This window comes from Sinocyclocheilus anshuiensis, unplaced genomic scaffold (genome assembly GCF_001515605.1).
Source record: "Sinocyclocheilus anshuiensis isolate Anshui unplaced genomic scaffold, SAMN03320099.WGS_v1.1 scaffold1393, whole genome shotgun sequence".
Taxonomy (NCBI): domain Eukaryota; kingdom Metazoa; phylum Chordata; class Actinopteri; order Cypriniformes; family Cyprinidae; genus Sinocyclocheilus; species Sinocyclocheilus anshuiensis.
The window spans coordinates 1,325,899-1,343,816 of record NW_015548343.1 but is presented as its reverse complement, the minus strand read 5'-3'; the positions used below and the strand labels follow the sequence as shown (position 1 = coordinate 1,343,816).

At 37.7% G+C, this 17,918-nt stretch overlaps 1 protein-coding gene across 2 annotated transcripts in view; it reads left to right on the top strand.

The window, feature by feature from the left end:
* Positions 1–232: 232 nt before the first annotated feature.
* LOC107656641 (probable phospholipid-transporting ATPase IIB) overlaps positions 233–17,918 on the top strand; it is a 53,843-nt gene continuing 36,157 nt past the window's right edge. For both annotated transcript variants that reach the window (XM_016444566.1, XM_016444565.1), the window contains exons 1-9: positions 233–318; positions 3,469–3,642; positions 6,026–6,176; positions 6,798–6,911; positions 7,008–7,116; positions 9,712–9,770; positions 10,167–10,218; positions 13,761–13,855; positions 15,629–15,709. In XM_016444566.1, coding sequence (XP_016300052.1) covers positions 239–318; positions 3,469–3,642; positions 6,026–6,176; positions 6,798–6,911; positions 7,008–7,116; positions 9,712–9,770; positions 10,167–10,218; positions 13,761–13,855; positions 15,629–15,709 — 915 coding nt within the window. In that variant the 5' untranslated portion in view covers positions 233–238. The remainder of the gene's footprint in view (positions 319–3,468; positions 3,643–6,025; positions 6,177–6,797; positions 6,912–7,007; positions 7,117–9,711; positions 9,771–10,166; positions 10,219–13,760; positions 13,856–15,628; positions 15,710–17,918) is intronic.

Sequence of the window (17,918 nt, the reverse complement as noted above, 5' to 3'; positions counted from 1 at the left end):
CACTTAAATAATTATATTATTGTTATTTAAATGCAAAATATTTGCCTCATTTGGGAACAAAGCCTTCAAAGGACAGCAGGACAACACTGATAAGACGTCTAATGTTAAATAAACCATCAACGATAGCCCATGAATTCAATTAAAATGATATACCTTCAAAATCATTTTTCCAGATTACAGCAGATATTTCCCTCACTCTAGTCCGGACGTGACGACATTCATACGTAGCCGAGCAAAGATGGCAGACAGCATCCCTCTGAATCCTGTACGGAAGAATTCAAGAAAAACTGCGTATTATAATGCTGGCAGACCTGCCAGGTATGTAGACGGTAGGATATTAATCTTAAACACTGTTAATCTTAAACACAAGACTCTCATCTGAGTTGTTACAATAACGTATGTGTCGATATTGGGTTTGTTTATTCCACGGTTCCGGAGTTGAGTGCTAACGGGCTAACGCTAGCGGCAGTGTCAGATTACAGTTGATAGCACGTGAGAGGATACAAGACTCCCAGAGAGATGCCTGTGGTGATTAAGACGTGATATAATCATGTGAGATGTTTGTCATTCCGGTTCCTACTCCTGAAACATCTTAGGTACATTCATTGAAGCGTATTATGACACGCTCATGAGATACTCTGTAGCTGTGAGTACATTTGTGGAGCATCTCATGTCACGAGTTTTTGGTTTATCATTAGACCATCTTTGTTCCATCTGTAGCATATCTCGTACAGCATCTAATTCGCCTCAGGTAACGTTATTATACGCGTCACACATGCCATGGTCTTCTGATTCTGAGCTTGACCAGATATCGCTGCAAACTGTTTTCTCACGGTTTATGCGAGGCAAATATGGCAAAGATAATTCATTTAGGAACTATTGTCCATCTGGTTTTACTGAACCGCATAAACAGCCTAACAGCAGACAGGATCTGTATTTATGGCATCCAGCTCTTTGTCAAATACTGACAGTTAAGGACCACTTGTGGCATTGCTGCTTGAGAGTATGGACCAAAACCAAAGTGATTGCTTAATTTGATTTCATTGTTTGGGGTAATGCTATTCACATAATCACTTTGTAAATCGTTTTGTGTTTTATTGAGGAGGAAAAAGAAGAGCAGAAGAACTGACCACAGTTAGGAGAGATTAATTGGACCACCAGCTATGTTTGGATCATACTTTGCTTATTCTGTTGTCCTTCTTGATTTATATGGGTGGTTAAGCAGATTTGATGGTGATCTGATTTCTTTTATCATACAATTGAATACAAATATCAGTGGTGGGCCTGCGAGCTACAAATGTCTTGCATTGGCCCTGCTCGACTATCATTTTATGATTACAACGGTCAGCTAACTTGGTTGTCTTTATTTTTATTACGCCCATTCTGCTTGACCGCTGTCAAGACGGTTTAACCAAAAAGTATTTTTTAATGGACATCAAAGGCTAAAATCCACAGACACATGTCAGAGTGATATGTTTTTGTTGACATACCTCAATAATAACTTGCCTATTGTGGCAGGAACCGATTAGCCTTTGTAGAGCTAATATTTGTCATTTCCCATTAGTTTAAAGTCTCTTATAATGGCGAATCTCACGAAACTTGTCAAGAATATGTCTGGACCATATTTCGCCCCGAAATCATTGAGAAATTATTATGCATAGCCAGCTATAAGTGAGCCATGCGTAGGTTGATTGTTTGAGCATCCTGACCAGCCTGACTTACTCATTTACCCTCATGTTGTTTCAAACCCATAAGACTTTCATTCATCTTCAAAATGAAGGTATTTTTAAACTAACAGTTCACCCAAAAAATGAAAATGTGCTGAAATAGTACTCCTCCTCAGGCCATCCAAGTTGCCTTCAGAATAAGTGTTCAGTCAGCTGATTAAAACATCACGATAATGTATAATTAATCCCCACAACTCCAGTTTGTAAGAAACAAATCCATCATTAAGGAGTTTTAACTTTAAACTACTGTTTCTGCCCAAAACACAAGCCTTAATGATAGATTGTTTCCTACAAACATGATGCTTTTCGTTTTACAAGACGTTAATTGATGGATTGGAGTCATGTTGTGGATTACTGTGGATTACTTTTATCAGCTGTTTGGACTCTCATTCTGACGGCACCCATTCACTGCAGAGGATCCATTGGTGAACGTGATGTAATGCTAAATTTCTCCAAATCTGTTCAGATGAAGAAACAAATTCATCTTCTACTCTATTATATCTACTTTGGATGTCCTGAGGGTGAGTAAATTTTCATTTTTAGGTGAACTATTCTTTAATCACCTGAGAGATTTCTGTTCCTCCATTGAAAGTCAATTCCACCAAAACATTCAGGATTCGAAAAGACATTGTAAACAGTCCATATAAATTGAGCGTTTTAATCCAAGTGTTCCAAGTCACTTTATATGATGAACAGATTTAATTTAGGCTATTATTTACATATAAACATTGATCAATATGCATACATAGAGCACATTAAATATGGTAAAACATGTTCAAAATGCTTGATTTTTTTGAGCAAGTTTAATGGTGATCTGATTTCTTTTATCATACAGTTCAGTGCAGTACCCTTCACTACACAATGTGGGCGTCCGGTGTGTTGCGGAGGATCAAATATGATTCACTCTCTGAACTCTCAAATGTATTTCTTCCTGATTCATTCTTTTAGTGGAAAAGGGAGTGTTGCTTTTAAGATCCCTAGGACTAGAGTTTGTAGGTTGTTAATGTCCTCCATTGTGAGTGTATTACGCTTCTTTAATAATTTAACAGACACAATATCATTACCTGAGGAGGCCTGTTCAGTCAGCAAGGTTTGAGGCTGGTAAGGTATTATGCTTTTTTCAGTGTTTAACTGCAAAAGCCTGTCAGTGTTTACAGTGGTCACCGAGGCCTAATTGCATGAATTAAATCTATCCACAGACAGCTCTAGAGTGAAAAGTGAGTGTGCAGGTTTTGACGCTAAGGCTAAAGTGGATCTGGTCCAGAAACGGTCAGGCTTTTGTGTGGGTGGAAGTTGATATCCTCTCGGGATGTCGGCTGTTTCAGAGTGTCACAATAGCATTCTGCTGATCTGGGTTTGAGACTCGTCTCGATAAATGAGGAACACAGTGTGAGAGAGGAACAGATCCCTCGACTTCTGCATTTTTGTTCCACTCATTCATGTAGGCGCCTTTAAAAATAATCCTTATTTCATTGCATAATGTCTTTTTTAAATTTGAGAGGTAATAATGAAAGTAGGAATGCTGTTTTGGGAAACAAACAGTGTCTGTTTATTACATTTGTGACATGACATCTTAATTCGAAACAAAATCTATGCTCTTTTTGTAGCTTAGCAATTATTTCGCTTTTTTTTAATTTATGTAAATAAAAAGGACTATACAACTGTTATAATTCATAATAATTATTATGATGCTTAACATGTTAAAGGGGTGACGTCATCTTTTTTTGTCTTATTGTTTCAGGTATCAGATTGAAGACGAATCCTTGAACCTTGATGAGATGCCTTTGATGATGTCAGAGGAAGCTTTTGAAAATGACGAAAGTGACTATCAGACGCTGCCCAGAGCCAGAGTGAGTCAGAGACGGAGAGGACTGGGCTGGTTCCTCTGTGGTGGATGGAAGGTCCTGTGCACCAGGTAACAGGCCACATGAGAGCTCATGTTAATATTTAAACATTAAAATGTTTCCTACAATATCCCAGTGCTCTTAAATTAGTCAATTAGACTTAGTATTTGTCAATCTAACATGAACCACTTTTTTTAACTTGACTGTGTGTCACAAAAATGCCAAATATAATGCATGGGCCAAAGATGTCTCTCTGATGCATACTTACACACGACAGCAATTAAAAGATATCATGAGAACCTTTTCTTTGTGAATGGCCTCAGATTTAAAACTTGATTACAAATAGTTTGGTTTTGACTGTAAAGGCCTGTTTATATCATAGCTATAATTATACAATTTTAATAAGCTAATTCTATGAGAACAGGGAAGTCCATACCTCAGTTATAACCATAACAACACAGGGGAACGATATTGTTGAAATCACGTTCAGAATGTTTTTTTTTTCTAGTTGAAGAATGATAAAACATTGATATTCAGAATCAGACTTTAAAGAGCTCAAGCTTTTAAAGCGGCAGACAACAGAACTGCAGTCCATGCTTATAATAAACATAACGTTGCCATACCTTAGTGTGGACGCTAATATAGTTATGGTTATAGTTATCTTTATAGTTATCGCTCTTGGTGTAAACAGGCCTTAAGTCAGTGATTATGATTTTATTCAATGATATGAAAATAAGATAGATAGATAGATAGATAGATGGCATTCAAAACATCTTGGCCTTCACCTTTTATTAGTAAAATGTCATCATTGTCATGCAGCCTATTGTATGTGTATGTAGTGCTTGTGCCAGGTTGGCTCAGCTCCTTTCTAATGCACCGGTAACTGCATGAAATGCACACACAAGCACAGGTCGTGTTTTTTGGTTGAGGTGCTCTCTGCACATCATCAGTCAGAAGGTCAAACACGCCAACCGAAAATTTGCATATCCAGCCAACGATGTCAACAAGCTCAATGTCTATTTTGGACTGGCATTCCCACAATATCTCAATGCCTTTTGTGTTGCATCAATGACATGTGACACAAGTGTGATTAAAAGATTTTTTAGTTATTTATTGTTATGAAAGTGTGTGCTTGACTCTTCTCCACTTATGTGCTGCATTATCAGCAGCGCATCTCAATTGTTAGCTGGGTATTGATTTTTTTTGTCTTCTCCTAATGAACAAATGGTATTTCGCACAGCTGACCAGTTTGCTGCTTTCCAGTAATTTTCTGTGTGCTTAGGCAAAGGATTATGAAATCAACAAATAATTCAAGCAGAATAACTTTGCTTGTTCAAACGGCCCTATTATTTGAACTACATTCATTTGAGCAAATAATCTCTCTTACGAATCAGGGCGCTGGCACTTACAGACAGGAGACAGAGGGGGCCAACACAAATATTATTATATTTTTTTCAAGGTTTATGTAATTTAGTTCAGTGCCTGCCAAACCAATCGCCATGACTGTGTACACTGCGCAGAGTACCGGCAGAGTGCCGTCACGCCTTTCAGTGGGGATGGCAACCGCTAGAATATAAAATGAATATGAAGGTCAACAAAGTGTTTGGTGCTCTGTCTGACCTTCACAGTGAATCAGAGCTTTCAGTTTATTAGGGAGGGGTTTATTTGGCAGGGGGTTATAGAGGACGTCATATACAAGTTTGTTCTTCCCTTTAGGTATCTACATGGAATCTGTTACCTCAGATGATTTTTGTAGTGTTTGTCGTTTACAAAATTATTAACTCCCATAAGTGTAGTATTTTTTAGTTGACATGAAATCAAAACTAATCCACTTTTCATAAGCTTCTTGGTCTCACTGTGCACAATTAATCATTTGTCAAATATTTCATATTACGGAAGCAAAATGAGTTTGTTGACCTTAAATCCACCTCACAAATTTTCCTTCACAAACATTCTTTTTGAGGGTTTGAGAGCATCCACAGTCTTCTTTTACTGTTTTCTGGCTCTCCCGTTTCAGTCTTACTTCTTAGTGGAAGTGCTCTGTGTATCTGCTCAAAGTTCAAGTGAAACTAGACTGAGCTAGGCTGTCTTCGCTCTCTGTAACATCACTTACATTAATGTTGCATTAATGTCAGTTGTATTTCAAGTGGAATCAACTGGATACGCGTGACTGGTGATGAATTCCGCAAAAGGTTTCAGTGTTCGTTTTCAAGAGAGTTTTAATTGATTAACAGGGTGATAATTCAACAAAATCACTGGTTTTCAGTGCATCTCTTAAATTAGGGGTAATGACCAGCCTTGATATTTGTTAATTATTCGGTCAGGGATATTTTTAAATAAAGACCATTTACTGGAATCCAAGTCTGAACTGTGCCTGTAGCACTGTGTCCTCATTTAAGTGAATTAGTCTAATCACTGGATGATCTTTTTCCTCCTGTGGTCTCTGTCACACAGCTGTTGTGAATGTCTGGTTCACACATGTCGCAGGAAGAAGGAGCTGAAAGCTCGGACAGTGTGGCTGGGACATCCCGAGAAATGTGAAGAGAAGTACCCCAAAAATGCCATCAAGAATCAGAAATACAACATTGTCACTTTTGTGCCAGGGGTAAGGCAGTATAAACAATCTCTGCATGTTTTTTGGGGGTTTCTGAGAGTGTTAAAATTGATTTCTTTACCAAGATAACAAGGAGAATATTTTGTTTAATATTTGTGAAATGTTGTATTAATGTTTATTTTGTTATCAATATTATTTATAATTAATATAGTTTTTATATTTGTCATTTTATTTTGCATATTTTCTTTGTGCCTGCATTTATTTATTTAAAGTGAAATCTCTACCCATTGTACGCACAGCAGATTTGCTCAGTAATCAGGTTAATGTGTAACTAGCTGTGAAGTAAAGGGGTGTAATAGCAATCCAACGTATCTTTTTCCACTGAGTGTGTAAGTGATCTACTGTATTATGACTGCTGGCAATGTCTTATTCAGTGGAACGCACCTTCTGTATGTGCCCTTGGCAAAGAATTTGCAGCTTGTATGATGAATTATGTATAAACCAATCAGGTGTGTCTCCAAAAGCTGTGTTAGGAATAGGATGTTACGTGTATTACTGTCAAATACCTTACATTTTTCGATTCAATTTGTCATGGGTATTTGATCAAATCTTCATCAAATATATTGCATGATGATGATTTATTTTTGGTGCTTTCTCTTTTTTTTGTTTTAGGTTCTTTACCAGCAGTTTAAGTTCTTCCTCAACTTGTATTTTTTGGTAGTGGCTTGTTCTCAGTTTGTTCCATCACTAAAGATAGGATATTTGTACACCTACTGGGCCCCGCTGGTGAGTACATCCAACCACACAAAGATGGAAATTGAACTCAAAAATATAAATTCAATAGTTACTTTTGTTGTTCCTTTTTTTTTTCTTGTCGTCCAGGGCTTTGTGTTGGCTGTCACTATGGTGAGAGAGGCAGTTGACGAAGTTCGGCGCTGCAGGAGAGATAAAGAGATGAATTCCCAGCTGTACAGTAAACTCACAGTGAGAGGTGACCACAATGTAACACATCCTGATGATATTATACATGTTATGTAATATGAACAGAGCATCATGTTTTGAGCTCCATTGACTCTCCAAGAGTTACTTCATTTGGAACCTATGAAGATGATGTATTAATGGAAAGAAATGATAATGAGTTTATCTGCCGTTTTTTAAAGGGGTCATCGGATGCAAAATTCACTTTTGTTGTTGTTTGAACATAAATGTGTGTCGGAAGTGTGTGTACACATCCACCCTATAATGATAAAACTCCACCCAGTGTTTTTTTTTTAAATCCCTATTTTAAAATCCCCTTTCTCAAATCAGGCCGTTCTGAGATTCATGTCAGAATGATGTAGTTCTGCACAGGCCCCTCCCACGATAGTTGATTGACAAGTAGAGGTCTGCTACCCGACCCGAGCCCGACGGGTCCCGAAATACTTTCGGGTTTCGGGTCGGGTTCGGGTTGATGTTTAATGAATAGCTTCGGGTTCGGGTCGGGCTCGGGTTTATAGCTAAACTAAAACTATATGCAGTAGCCTAGGCTACGCTGCTTTCATAGACGCACACACACACATAGACGCACACACACACCTCATTGCTTGTAGAGAGAGGCGCGCAGACGCAGTTTCATACACGCAACTTTCATCCCTCTCTCTTTCTCTCTCTCGCTAATTCAAATAAATGATATAATTAATTAATTCAAATAAATGCGATCTTACCGCACTGCATCTCTGTGTCTGATTTAAAGCAGGCCGAATGCTAACGAGCCTTAACTGACGAAAATGACCATAATTTGCACGATGGAAGAATTATCGTCTTGTCGTATACAACCATTCAAAAACTCGGCAGAATTTATGTGACCGAAGCACCCGATGTTCATAAACTTTCATAACTGGTAAGTGTTTTTTCTTTTGCCTTGTGAACTGGCCGAGCCTTAATGATTGTGTTTCTTTACATGTATTTGTTTACTGACCGTTGGAAGCAATCGTGAAATACAGCATTTTTTTTAAATTGGCAATTCGTTGTGGGGGAAAAAAAGATTTCGGGTTCGGGTCGGGTTCGGGCTCTACATTTAACTGTGCCGCTCGGGTCGGGTCGGGCCGGGTCAGACGATCTCGGGTACGGGTCGGGTTCGGGCTTCAGTTTAAAGCCCGTGCAGACCTCTATTGACAAGGCCATCTTACCTTAGACCCGCCCTGAGTGAGCTGTCATCACTCCGCCCTTTGTGTCGACTCCGGTGCAGGGGAAGACAAGAATGTCTCCGATTAAGTGATTGAGGTGTTTTGTTGCTGGCTGTAATAATGAACATAGCAGTCGTCATTTACTCCCGACATCTGAGCCGCTGAAGACGCAGAGGATTAACGTTACTTTCGATTTGAAGGGAATGCGACGATCCCCGGTCTGCCTTGATGTGTTTATGTTCGCGCGAATCATTCGTGATCCAGCGACATCTACAGAAGAAGTGTGTATAAGGGTTTTTTTATGAATCTTTGCAAATCGCCTTTCCTAATATGTGCTAGTTAGCAAGTTTCGTGGCTGAAGTTTACAGTCTGCTTGTCACCCCACGGAAGAGAGGGGCGGTGTGAGCAGCGCTCATTAGCATTTAAAGCAACATGGACTAGAACGGCGTGCTGAAAACAGAGCTGATTTTGACAGGGTAAAAAAGGTGTTTTTTACACTACCATTGAGAAATTTTAACCAAAGTATGTTATAGACTTTTCATTAAGACCCCAAAGAATCATATCTACTTGTGGAAAATGGGCATCCGATGACCCCTTTAAGTGATTTGTGCTGTTTACGTTGTAGGTAGGGACATCCAACATTTTAGACCGCTAAAATCGTTTACCTCAGGTTTTGCAATTGTTGTAAAATTATACAAATGCATGCATTATATAATTAGTTTATTAAATATTTAATCACTATTAATCTTGCATTTTATTAGCATCCGGTTTAATGTAAGAGATCTAAATAACATGAAATTATAGGGTTTGACTTGTATTGATGTCACTCGTCTCACCTGTTCAAAAATACACTATATTTCTCTAACTACATCAAATAGCACAGAAAATATGCAATTCAGTAACTTTATGCAAAATATGCAATTTGATAATTTTAGAACGTTATAAGAACATTACTACATGTGTAAAAGTCAAAGCCTCCACATTTCTGTGAATGACGGTGCTTTACTCTTGGGTGACATGTCACTTGTTGATCTTTGATGATAATTCAATTTCACCATACAAAGAATGCAAATGACTTCTGTTAAACGCCCTGTCTATAATTTATAAATAAATTATCCATAAAGAATGTCTTTCTCCATCTAGTGGGAAACGGGTACTCTGCTTGGGGCTTTTTTTACATGTGTGTGAAATCTTAGCGGCTCTGTTCAGTCCCAGTCAGCTAGAAAAAATCACACAGAACAGAATGAAAGTTGTGAAATTAAACAGATAATCCTACTTGATATGTTAACTTTGACAATCCTAATATTTATCATTTTAAAAAGTGTCTTTATTAAATATAAAGTTGGGTGCAGGTCTCATTTATCACCTAAGGCTAAATAATTCATTTCTAATTACAATTATTTGTCCATCTTGTTTTTCAGGGAAGGTCCAAGTAAAGAGCTCAGACATACAGGTTGGAGATTTAATCATTGTGGAAAAGGTTTGTTGTCCTTTTTTTATCCCTTGCTCTCTTTTGTTGTTCAAGGTATCAGCATAAACTTGCTGCTACGTGATCCGTCACATGAAATCCTGTCATTCTTTCAGTGGGACATTGTGTCTGTCTCTCCTCTCGCTGTCTGTGGTTTGCTTTAATTGCTTGCTAGGGAAATGACCTTGTTCAATTATTCAACACAACGCTAAAATAGGACTAACATTACAGAACCGGAGTCAATAACATACGTATATGGCCACATTATTGCTAAGTTCAGCATAACTAATATATTAATATCTCTGAAGATTCTATGCTGCCTAGGTGGGCAACTCACTCATTTTTAAAACTGAGATAGTACGGAAAGCCCATCTGCCTCTGACCGATGTGTAATGTTTTGTTTTATAGAATCAGAGAATTCCTGCTGATATGATTTTTATGAGAACCTCAGAGAAGACTGGTGAGTTTGACTGTTCACATACAAGCGAAGCTTTCAGACGATAACTACTTGTGTCATTAGTCAGTGGTTTCCAACAGTGTGCCCGCGGGTACCTTGTAGCCCCTATGGAGCCTGTGAGCCGCTTGTAGAGCTCATTCTATGAATTGAAGTTTTATTACTTAATTTTCTTATATATAAAAAATTTAGATAACAGTGCATTTTTTTGTAAATTTATGAAGTCAATTCCACCCAAGTTCACACAAGTGTCTTACCACAATTAGTTCATCAGATTAACTATGCATGTTCCACTAACGTTTTATAACCACAAAGTGTCCAAATGCTTTGTCTTAATTTTGAACAATTTATCTATTGTTTTATTTTTTGATTAGCTCTGATTCTCTTGAAAAGTGTGCTTTAATAGCCTCTTGGTTTTGTAATTTCTTGTGAACACTGCTGGTGCTTCACTTACTAGTTTAAAGTGGCACTTTTAATTCTTGCATACTGAGTAAGAATGTTCTCTGTGTGAAAGTGAGAGAGTGTGTGTATGATTACCAGTGTTTACCTGGCACGGAGCCATATGACTTACAGTCACATTATGATACATTATTACTAGTGATCGACCGATATTGATATTTTATAACCGATACCAATTATTTGCATGTTTATGTGCCCGATGACCAATATGCAGAACCGATGTTTATTTACTGTTATAAAGTAAATAAATGACTGAGTGAAGTAAGAACATACTTCACTTTGGTTTTTCCTCTTTTCAGTCATCTTTTCTTTTTTTTTTTAAGTGTTGAAAATTAGCAGTCTTTCATGTTAAATTTAATCTTTATATTACAACAATAAAAAACATTTTATTTATAAAAAGCATCAACAGCAACAACACTAATATTAACAATAAGCAAAATAAATGTAGAATGTCTAATGTTTTCAAATGGAGAAAATAAATAAAGGACAGGAGTCATATCAACTTCATTTTAAACTACAGTTTTAGTAGGTTTATAAGCTGTTTAATAGCTACAGAGTAGAGGTCTGCAAGCCCGTCGGGTAATTTTAATTTGTTAGACTATTTTATCTACAGCTCGTTAGAGGTAGAATTCTTTAGTGAAATAAAGATGATATTTATTGTCGAATGGCCATTATTATTTGCCAGCATGGACAACGGCTGTCATGGATGTTTTGCAGCACAAAATCTGACTGAACGGATAAAGACCGAAAAATAACGGTAATTTTAATTTGTTAGACTATTTTATCTACAGCTTGTTAGAGGTAGAATTCTTTAGCGAAATAAAGATATTTATTGAAATGAATTCGAATTAATTAAGGAGAGAGAAAGAACCAACGAATGCACCCACGTGCGAGCGAGCGATTGTGAAGCATTGCAAACAAGCTTTTCGGTTTAATTACAAAAACTGCTAAGTTATCACCTCATTGCTGAGATATATGTAGCTTTTAGCTGTTGTATTTTCAAAATTCACGGGGCGGGGGTTGAAAACCAGCTCCTGAATGTGCAATTTCGTACCTATAAAAAGTTTCCATCTCAATAAAATGCGAGCGCATATAGCACGCCGGCATTTAAAATCTTTATGAGCAAACGTGTCGCCCTCGCATAGGTTTATAAGCTGTTTAATAGCTACAGAGTGAAGAATAATTCACTGGATAATGTTAATTCACTAAATAATATTCTCTGGAATATTGGAATATAACAAACATCGTATTTTATTGCATTTCTCAACTGGAATGTTATATCAGAATTATTAATAATGTTTTTGTCCTTCTAGATTATGAAATGCCTGCTGACAGCGCGGTTTATCTATGCAGTTACACAGAACTATACTCAAACTGCGATCGCTCGCGGAGATAATAAATAATTAATTTCCATAGAGTTGTATTTATTTAGATGTTTATTAGCGAAATAATGGTTATATAGTAAATGTTAATACAATTTAGGGTGTTTTAAACAAGTGAATCTTGTTAAAGTTACATGCAGTGGCCGTGCTGGAGCATTTCCTGAGCATCAACCCGGTGAGTGAACAGCAATATGAAAGCAGCTTCACGAGGCTAATGATGAGCAAATATACAACAGAGAGAGAATTAAATTCAGCGCTTTTATTTCCAACATGCGCTCATTCATGGCTGCATATTTAATTCAGGCAAAGTTACGTCTTTATTGGGACAGGACTTGACGGATTATCTTACGTGACTCCGTGAGTTGGTCTCTATTTCTTAGAGCCAAGCTGCATAAACTACATATCAGGCATTTATATAATGCATCTAATTTGTGCATAAATGGCTGTTATGTTAAATAAAGTTTACTAACTATAGCAACTATATCAAGTACCTACACCATGCCGTTGTTGTTGTCTCGTCTCCCCTCAGACGCGCTGCAATGGCGATCCTGCGCGCAATTCTCAAAATGCCCACAAGATGGCGGGGTTTATCGGTGAATCCGATATTACAAAACCGATATCCGATTATGGTAAAATGCTTAAATATCGGGAAAAATATCGGGAAGTCGATATATCGGTCGATCTCTAATTATTACAGTATTTTGGGGGTGTACAGCTTTCGCCAGATGCTGCAATTGCTTTCTATAGATAGCAAAATTAAAATCAGAAAAGCTTAAAAATTGTTTTTACTTTTATCTGATGTGCTCCACAAATGTTTCTGTTTTTTAGCTGTGGTAGACTCTATATAGCTCTTTAAAGTTACTTACATTTTAAGATTTTTAACAATTTGGAAAGAATATTATAAAATACTTTTCAGTCTTTTATGCTGTAAATTTTAGCTTAATTCCATTTCTCGTGTTTGCTTGCTAGATCTTTTGTATCTATAAATATTTCCAGTTTTTCCGTATCTACAAATATTTTCAGATTTGATTCATTTTTAAAATGGACAGTTAAAATAATAGTAAATAGTTATTATTATTTTGTTTATACATTAACCATTTCTTGGTGAGCAGATGCTCTGTTGTGTTGTATATGGAATACTGAAACGTGAAGAACATGTCCATATTTCACCCAGCATCATTTATTTATTTATTTATTTATAGGGTCCTTTTTTTGCATTATCTCTTACAATTTCCACAATTTTTTTTTCTTAGAAATAGATATATATGTGTGTGTGTATTATCTTTATTTTCATATTGTTCATATATGTGTGTGTGTGTGTAAACATATTTTGACAGGTTGTGCTTCAGCAAGGTTTGATACTTTTGGCAATCTCAGTATATAGAGCATGATGAAGCACTGAAGCTTTTGCTCTGAGAGCTTAAAGACAATGACCTTTCCTGTCTATTGCCTACTGTTATATCAGTCTTGTCCAAGATCAATATGAACAATATGTTAAGCATTCAGAGTTCTTTAGTGTATAAGGGCCAAGGTTTTGGCCCGTAACAAATGCGTCCTTCACGCATACGTCTCCATCCCTCTCACTTTTCTGTCTGTAAATAAAGATAATACACCAGAATGGATTATTGGAAGTTGTCAGGTTAAATCTGACTTTTGAAATAAATTTTTTTTTTCTGTCAGATTTAAGATAATGTATTTGTTTTCCAGGTTCGTGTTTTATTAGAACAGATCAGCTGGATGGAGAGACAGACTGGAAGCTGCGAATCGCTGTTGCTTGCACTCAAAGACTACCTGCCTTAGGGGTATGGACCTCGTCTTGCACAAAAACAGTACATTTTCGATAATAAATTATACAAATATTTGGCAATTGCAGCACGCTTGACTTCTTGTATGAAATACGATGTTATGATCTAGTCCTAGTCTTTTACATTTCAAGTCTATTAATGGTGCATTTATGCTTGGCACATATAAATGTTTTATATCAAAGTAGTAGTGCTAGGCGGTATACCGGTTCATACCGAATACCGGTGTTTAATTTTGTTATGATATGAATTTTTAAAATACACAACTTTTGGAACACAACACTGTTTGATATACTGCAGTATTTCCTCTCTCAATCAGTAGAAAATATGGTTAACACCCGGTCATGCATGAAAAAAAATACCGTCATGTACCGTGAAACCGGTATAATTTTGAAAAATATCATGATATACATTTTTGGTCATACCGCTCAGCACTACAAAGTAGTCTGTAAGTTATGAAAAATGTCAAAAATATCAAAGTTGCCCCCTACATTTTTTGTGTGTGTGGAATAAATTTGACTTGATTAGGTTTTTATCCAATTCAAAAATTTTATCGCTCAAAATAAAGTATATAGTATAAACAAATATATACAAATAATAGAAAAGTAAAGGCCCGTTCACACCATGGACGATAACTATAAAGATAACAATAAAGATATAGTTCTAAAAATCGTTCTTAGTATTAAAGAATAGCAGAGTTCACACGACAACTATAACGATAAAGACAAAGAGAAATGATATCGTTGGAATCACTTTCAAAATGATTTTTCTCCAGCTGATGAACGATTAAAAATTGACAGCCAATCAGAATCCATCCTGCTGTAACGAGCTCAAGAATTTAAAGCGGCAGACGTGCGTGCGCTTAGAATAAACAGACGATATCGTTCGCTGGTGTGGACACTAATATCATTATCTTTATAGTTATCTTTATAGTTATCGTTCTTGGTGTGAACGGGGCTTTAGATGATTTGAGCTGTCAAAGACATCATCACCCATCTACTTCTGGAGCAAAAGCTGCTGCATCCCAAATCACATTTCAGCTCCTTCTGTTCTGCTCTCGGATGGGTCTGTAACTTTACCCCCCTAGACAGTGAGTGATGTGTCCCACACTCAGACTCTCTCAGGCTGATGATACGAAGGCTCATGTTTGATATCACTGTGTATCTGATTTACTGGCCGGAGGGTTTGTTTCACATGGGCCGGTAACTTTACCCCGAGAGACAACTGGAATCCGCCAAACAGCCTGTCTCCCGGTGCCATCGGTGTGGAGATGACACTCACCTCGAGCAAGGGTTCACGTTTGTATTTGTCTTTCCGAAACCACTTAATGTGATCACAGAATTAAAATTTCAGCAAGTTGTCGGATGATTGCTGCAGTAAAGCAGCGGGAGTGGTCGGATCGGGTGTCTGGTGGGCTTGACGGTCAGATTGCTAAACATCCCTGTTTTTCATACTTGCGGATACGTCATCGAATGCAAAAGTCATTATAATTTCTAAGCAGCCAGTCCAAAGTTTCGTTTTGTTTTAGTTATGTTGTTTTGTCTGCATTATCTGTTCTGTTTGAAATTCAGACTTGTGGCAGGATGTCAGAAGGGGCTTATTTTCATGAGAATCACTCTGATTGCTAGTCACTTTAAGTCCTGCCATAATACTTGCACGAACAAGAGGTTGGGTTTGGGCCAAGCCCAGAACTTTGTTCATCGGATGACATTTCTGGTGCTGATTTATTGAGGTAATGTTTTTTTCTTGACCTTTTCCGCTTTCTATCCGCAGGATCTCTTCTCTATCAGCGCGTACGTTTACGCCCAGAAGCCTGAACTGGACATTCACAGTTTTGAGGGGAACTTCACAAGGGTAAGAAAAACTGCTGTTAACGAAGGAATTTTTACGAGGCTTCGTTTAGCATGAGCTGTGACGTCACAGCCCCAATTTAAACCCGTTGTTAGGTTTTTGTAGAGGTATTTAATGTTGTGTTGTTGCCCAGTAAACTAAACCTAACCGCTGTTTTTAATTGCACATTAAAATAACATGGATTCTCAAAGTGTGCCTGTTCACATGACTATGAGCTGAAGTGTCTCTGGAATGTAAAACCAGCCAACAAGAAGCATTCCTTGCAATGCTGATGACATCACGGGTTGTTAGGCTCACTCCCAGCCCATTGGGCGAGCACAGTTCCTTATTAACAGCAGATTAGCGCAGTACTGGAGAAAGAGAGAGGGAGGAAAAAGAAAAAAGAGACCCCCACATGAAGCCTGTCTTTGTTTGAAGTCTTCGCTCTTGGCCACACAGCATGCAGGGGCAGAAGATCACTTCCTGCGCTGAGTCACCCTCCTGAGCCTGCTTTCACAAATCTGTAGCTACAGGGACACACTTCCAAACGCTGTTTCCCACAGTTCTTTACTACCCGCACACTTGCTGCACCTTATAGCCACTTCAGTGCTTTATTTATTTAAAGGAGTAGTGCATGCAAAAATGTTGCTGTTATTTACTCACCGTTATGTTGTCTAGACCCATAAATCTTACTTTCTCCTGTGAAACACAAAAGATGTGTTTTTGAAGATTATTGTCTATTAAATATAATGAAAGTGAGTGAGGACTGGGAAGCTCAAAAATAAGAATAAAAAAGCACTGTAAAAGCCATACAAGTTAGGAATGACATGAGGGTGAGTAAATGATGACACAGTTTTCATTTATGAGTGAACTATCCCTAGGGCTGCACGATAAATCGAAATGGAATCGAGATCGCGATTCGACAGAAGCTGCTATTTGTCATGCGTATCTTTCAGTGAAGCACGGTTCTGTGATCAGCAGTAAATCTCCATCCAAAGGCCAGAGGGCGCTCTGGCTCTGAAACTCCAAATACGCCTCGCAGAAGAAACCCAGAATTTCTGCAGCTGAATAAACAGAAGATTCAACTGCTTTCATTGATTCAACGTGACTAATAAACACACGACTACGACAATATACGGTTTATCTGACTTCTTTTTATTATAATTTTCATTAAAATAAAGTATATTTATAATGCAATGCCTTTATCACTGCTTAAATACTATGAAATATGTTGCGTGCCTTATGCCATCTGAAAGCCCGTGATGATAATTTTCTGCTGATTACAGAACCGGCATTACTATCAAAATGCGCATGACAATCGCATTCGATTAATCGTGCAGCCCTAACTATACTAGTTAGGGCTGCACCTAACTAGAAACACAGCGCTATCAGCAAAGCGACGGCATCGCCCAGAGTAAGATTTAGTCGCATATGCGAGTGATTTACTCACAATGTAGAGGGTTGCAACGATATAACTGCGAGAGACAGTATTGAAATAAGAGAACAATTTAAAATATTGTATCAATGCATTCTATGGCACCTTTAAAACACTCCCATTTCTTTGAGCCTTATCACTGATAAAATACTTTTTCTCTTGTTGAACCTCTTTCTATTTTTAGCCAATCTGACAGGTTGGCATTGCTACATCTGTTGGCCAGAAAGAGACAAATGACGAACATGTGGGCCGTCTTGAATAGAGGACACATCTCTCTCGTTATCTGTGTCAGTGCGCATGTCTCCGCAGCCACGATGTGTGTGGCCCTCTTTCTCACTGTATATTATGCCCTACTGACAGAGGATAATTAGATATCATCCGTATTCACCCAGCCGCAACATGTTATGTGGAAAAAGCATTTAAAGATTTAATTTCTGTGCTTCTCCCCTGATTTATGGCCTGGTGTCAGAAATTCTGTTCTATTCTGCTCAGCACGAAGCGTGGTAACACTAAACAAGGCCTTATTATGATGTTCAGCATGGCACTGTTTTTGTAAACAAGGCAAATCAAGTCAAACTGATTTCACCGTTCCCTCTAAATGGACTGTGTCACTTAACTGGGCATTAGTGTAATTCAATCCGCTATCTAATTCCCTACTTACCGTTCATCGTGATGAAAGTTCATCGATTCATTATTTGTGCTTTGAGTCTTTGTCATTTTTATTGACCTGCTTTTTAAAGGCCATAATTGATAACCGCTTTTTCCTGTGCTAGATAACCATGAAATCAAAACAGACTG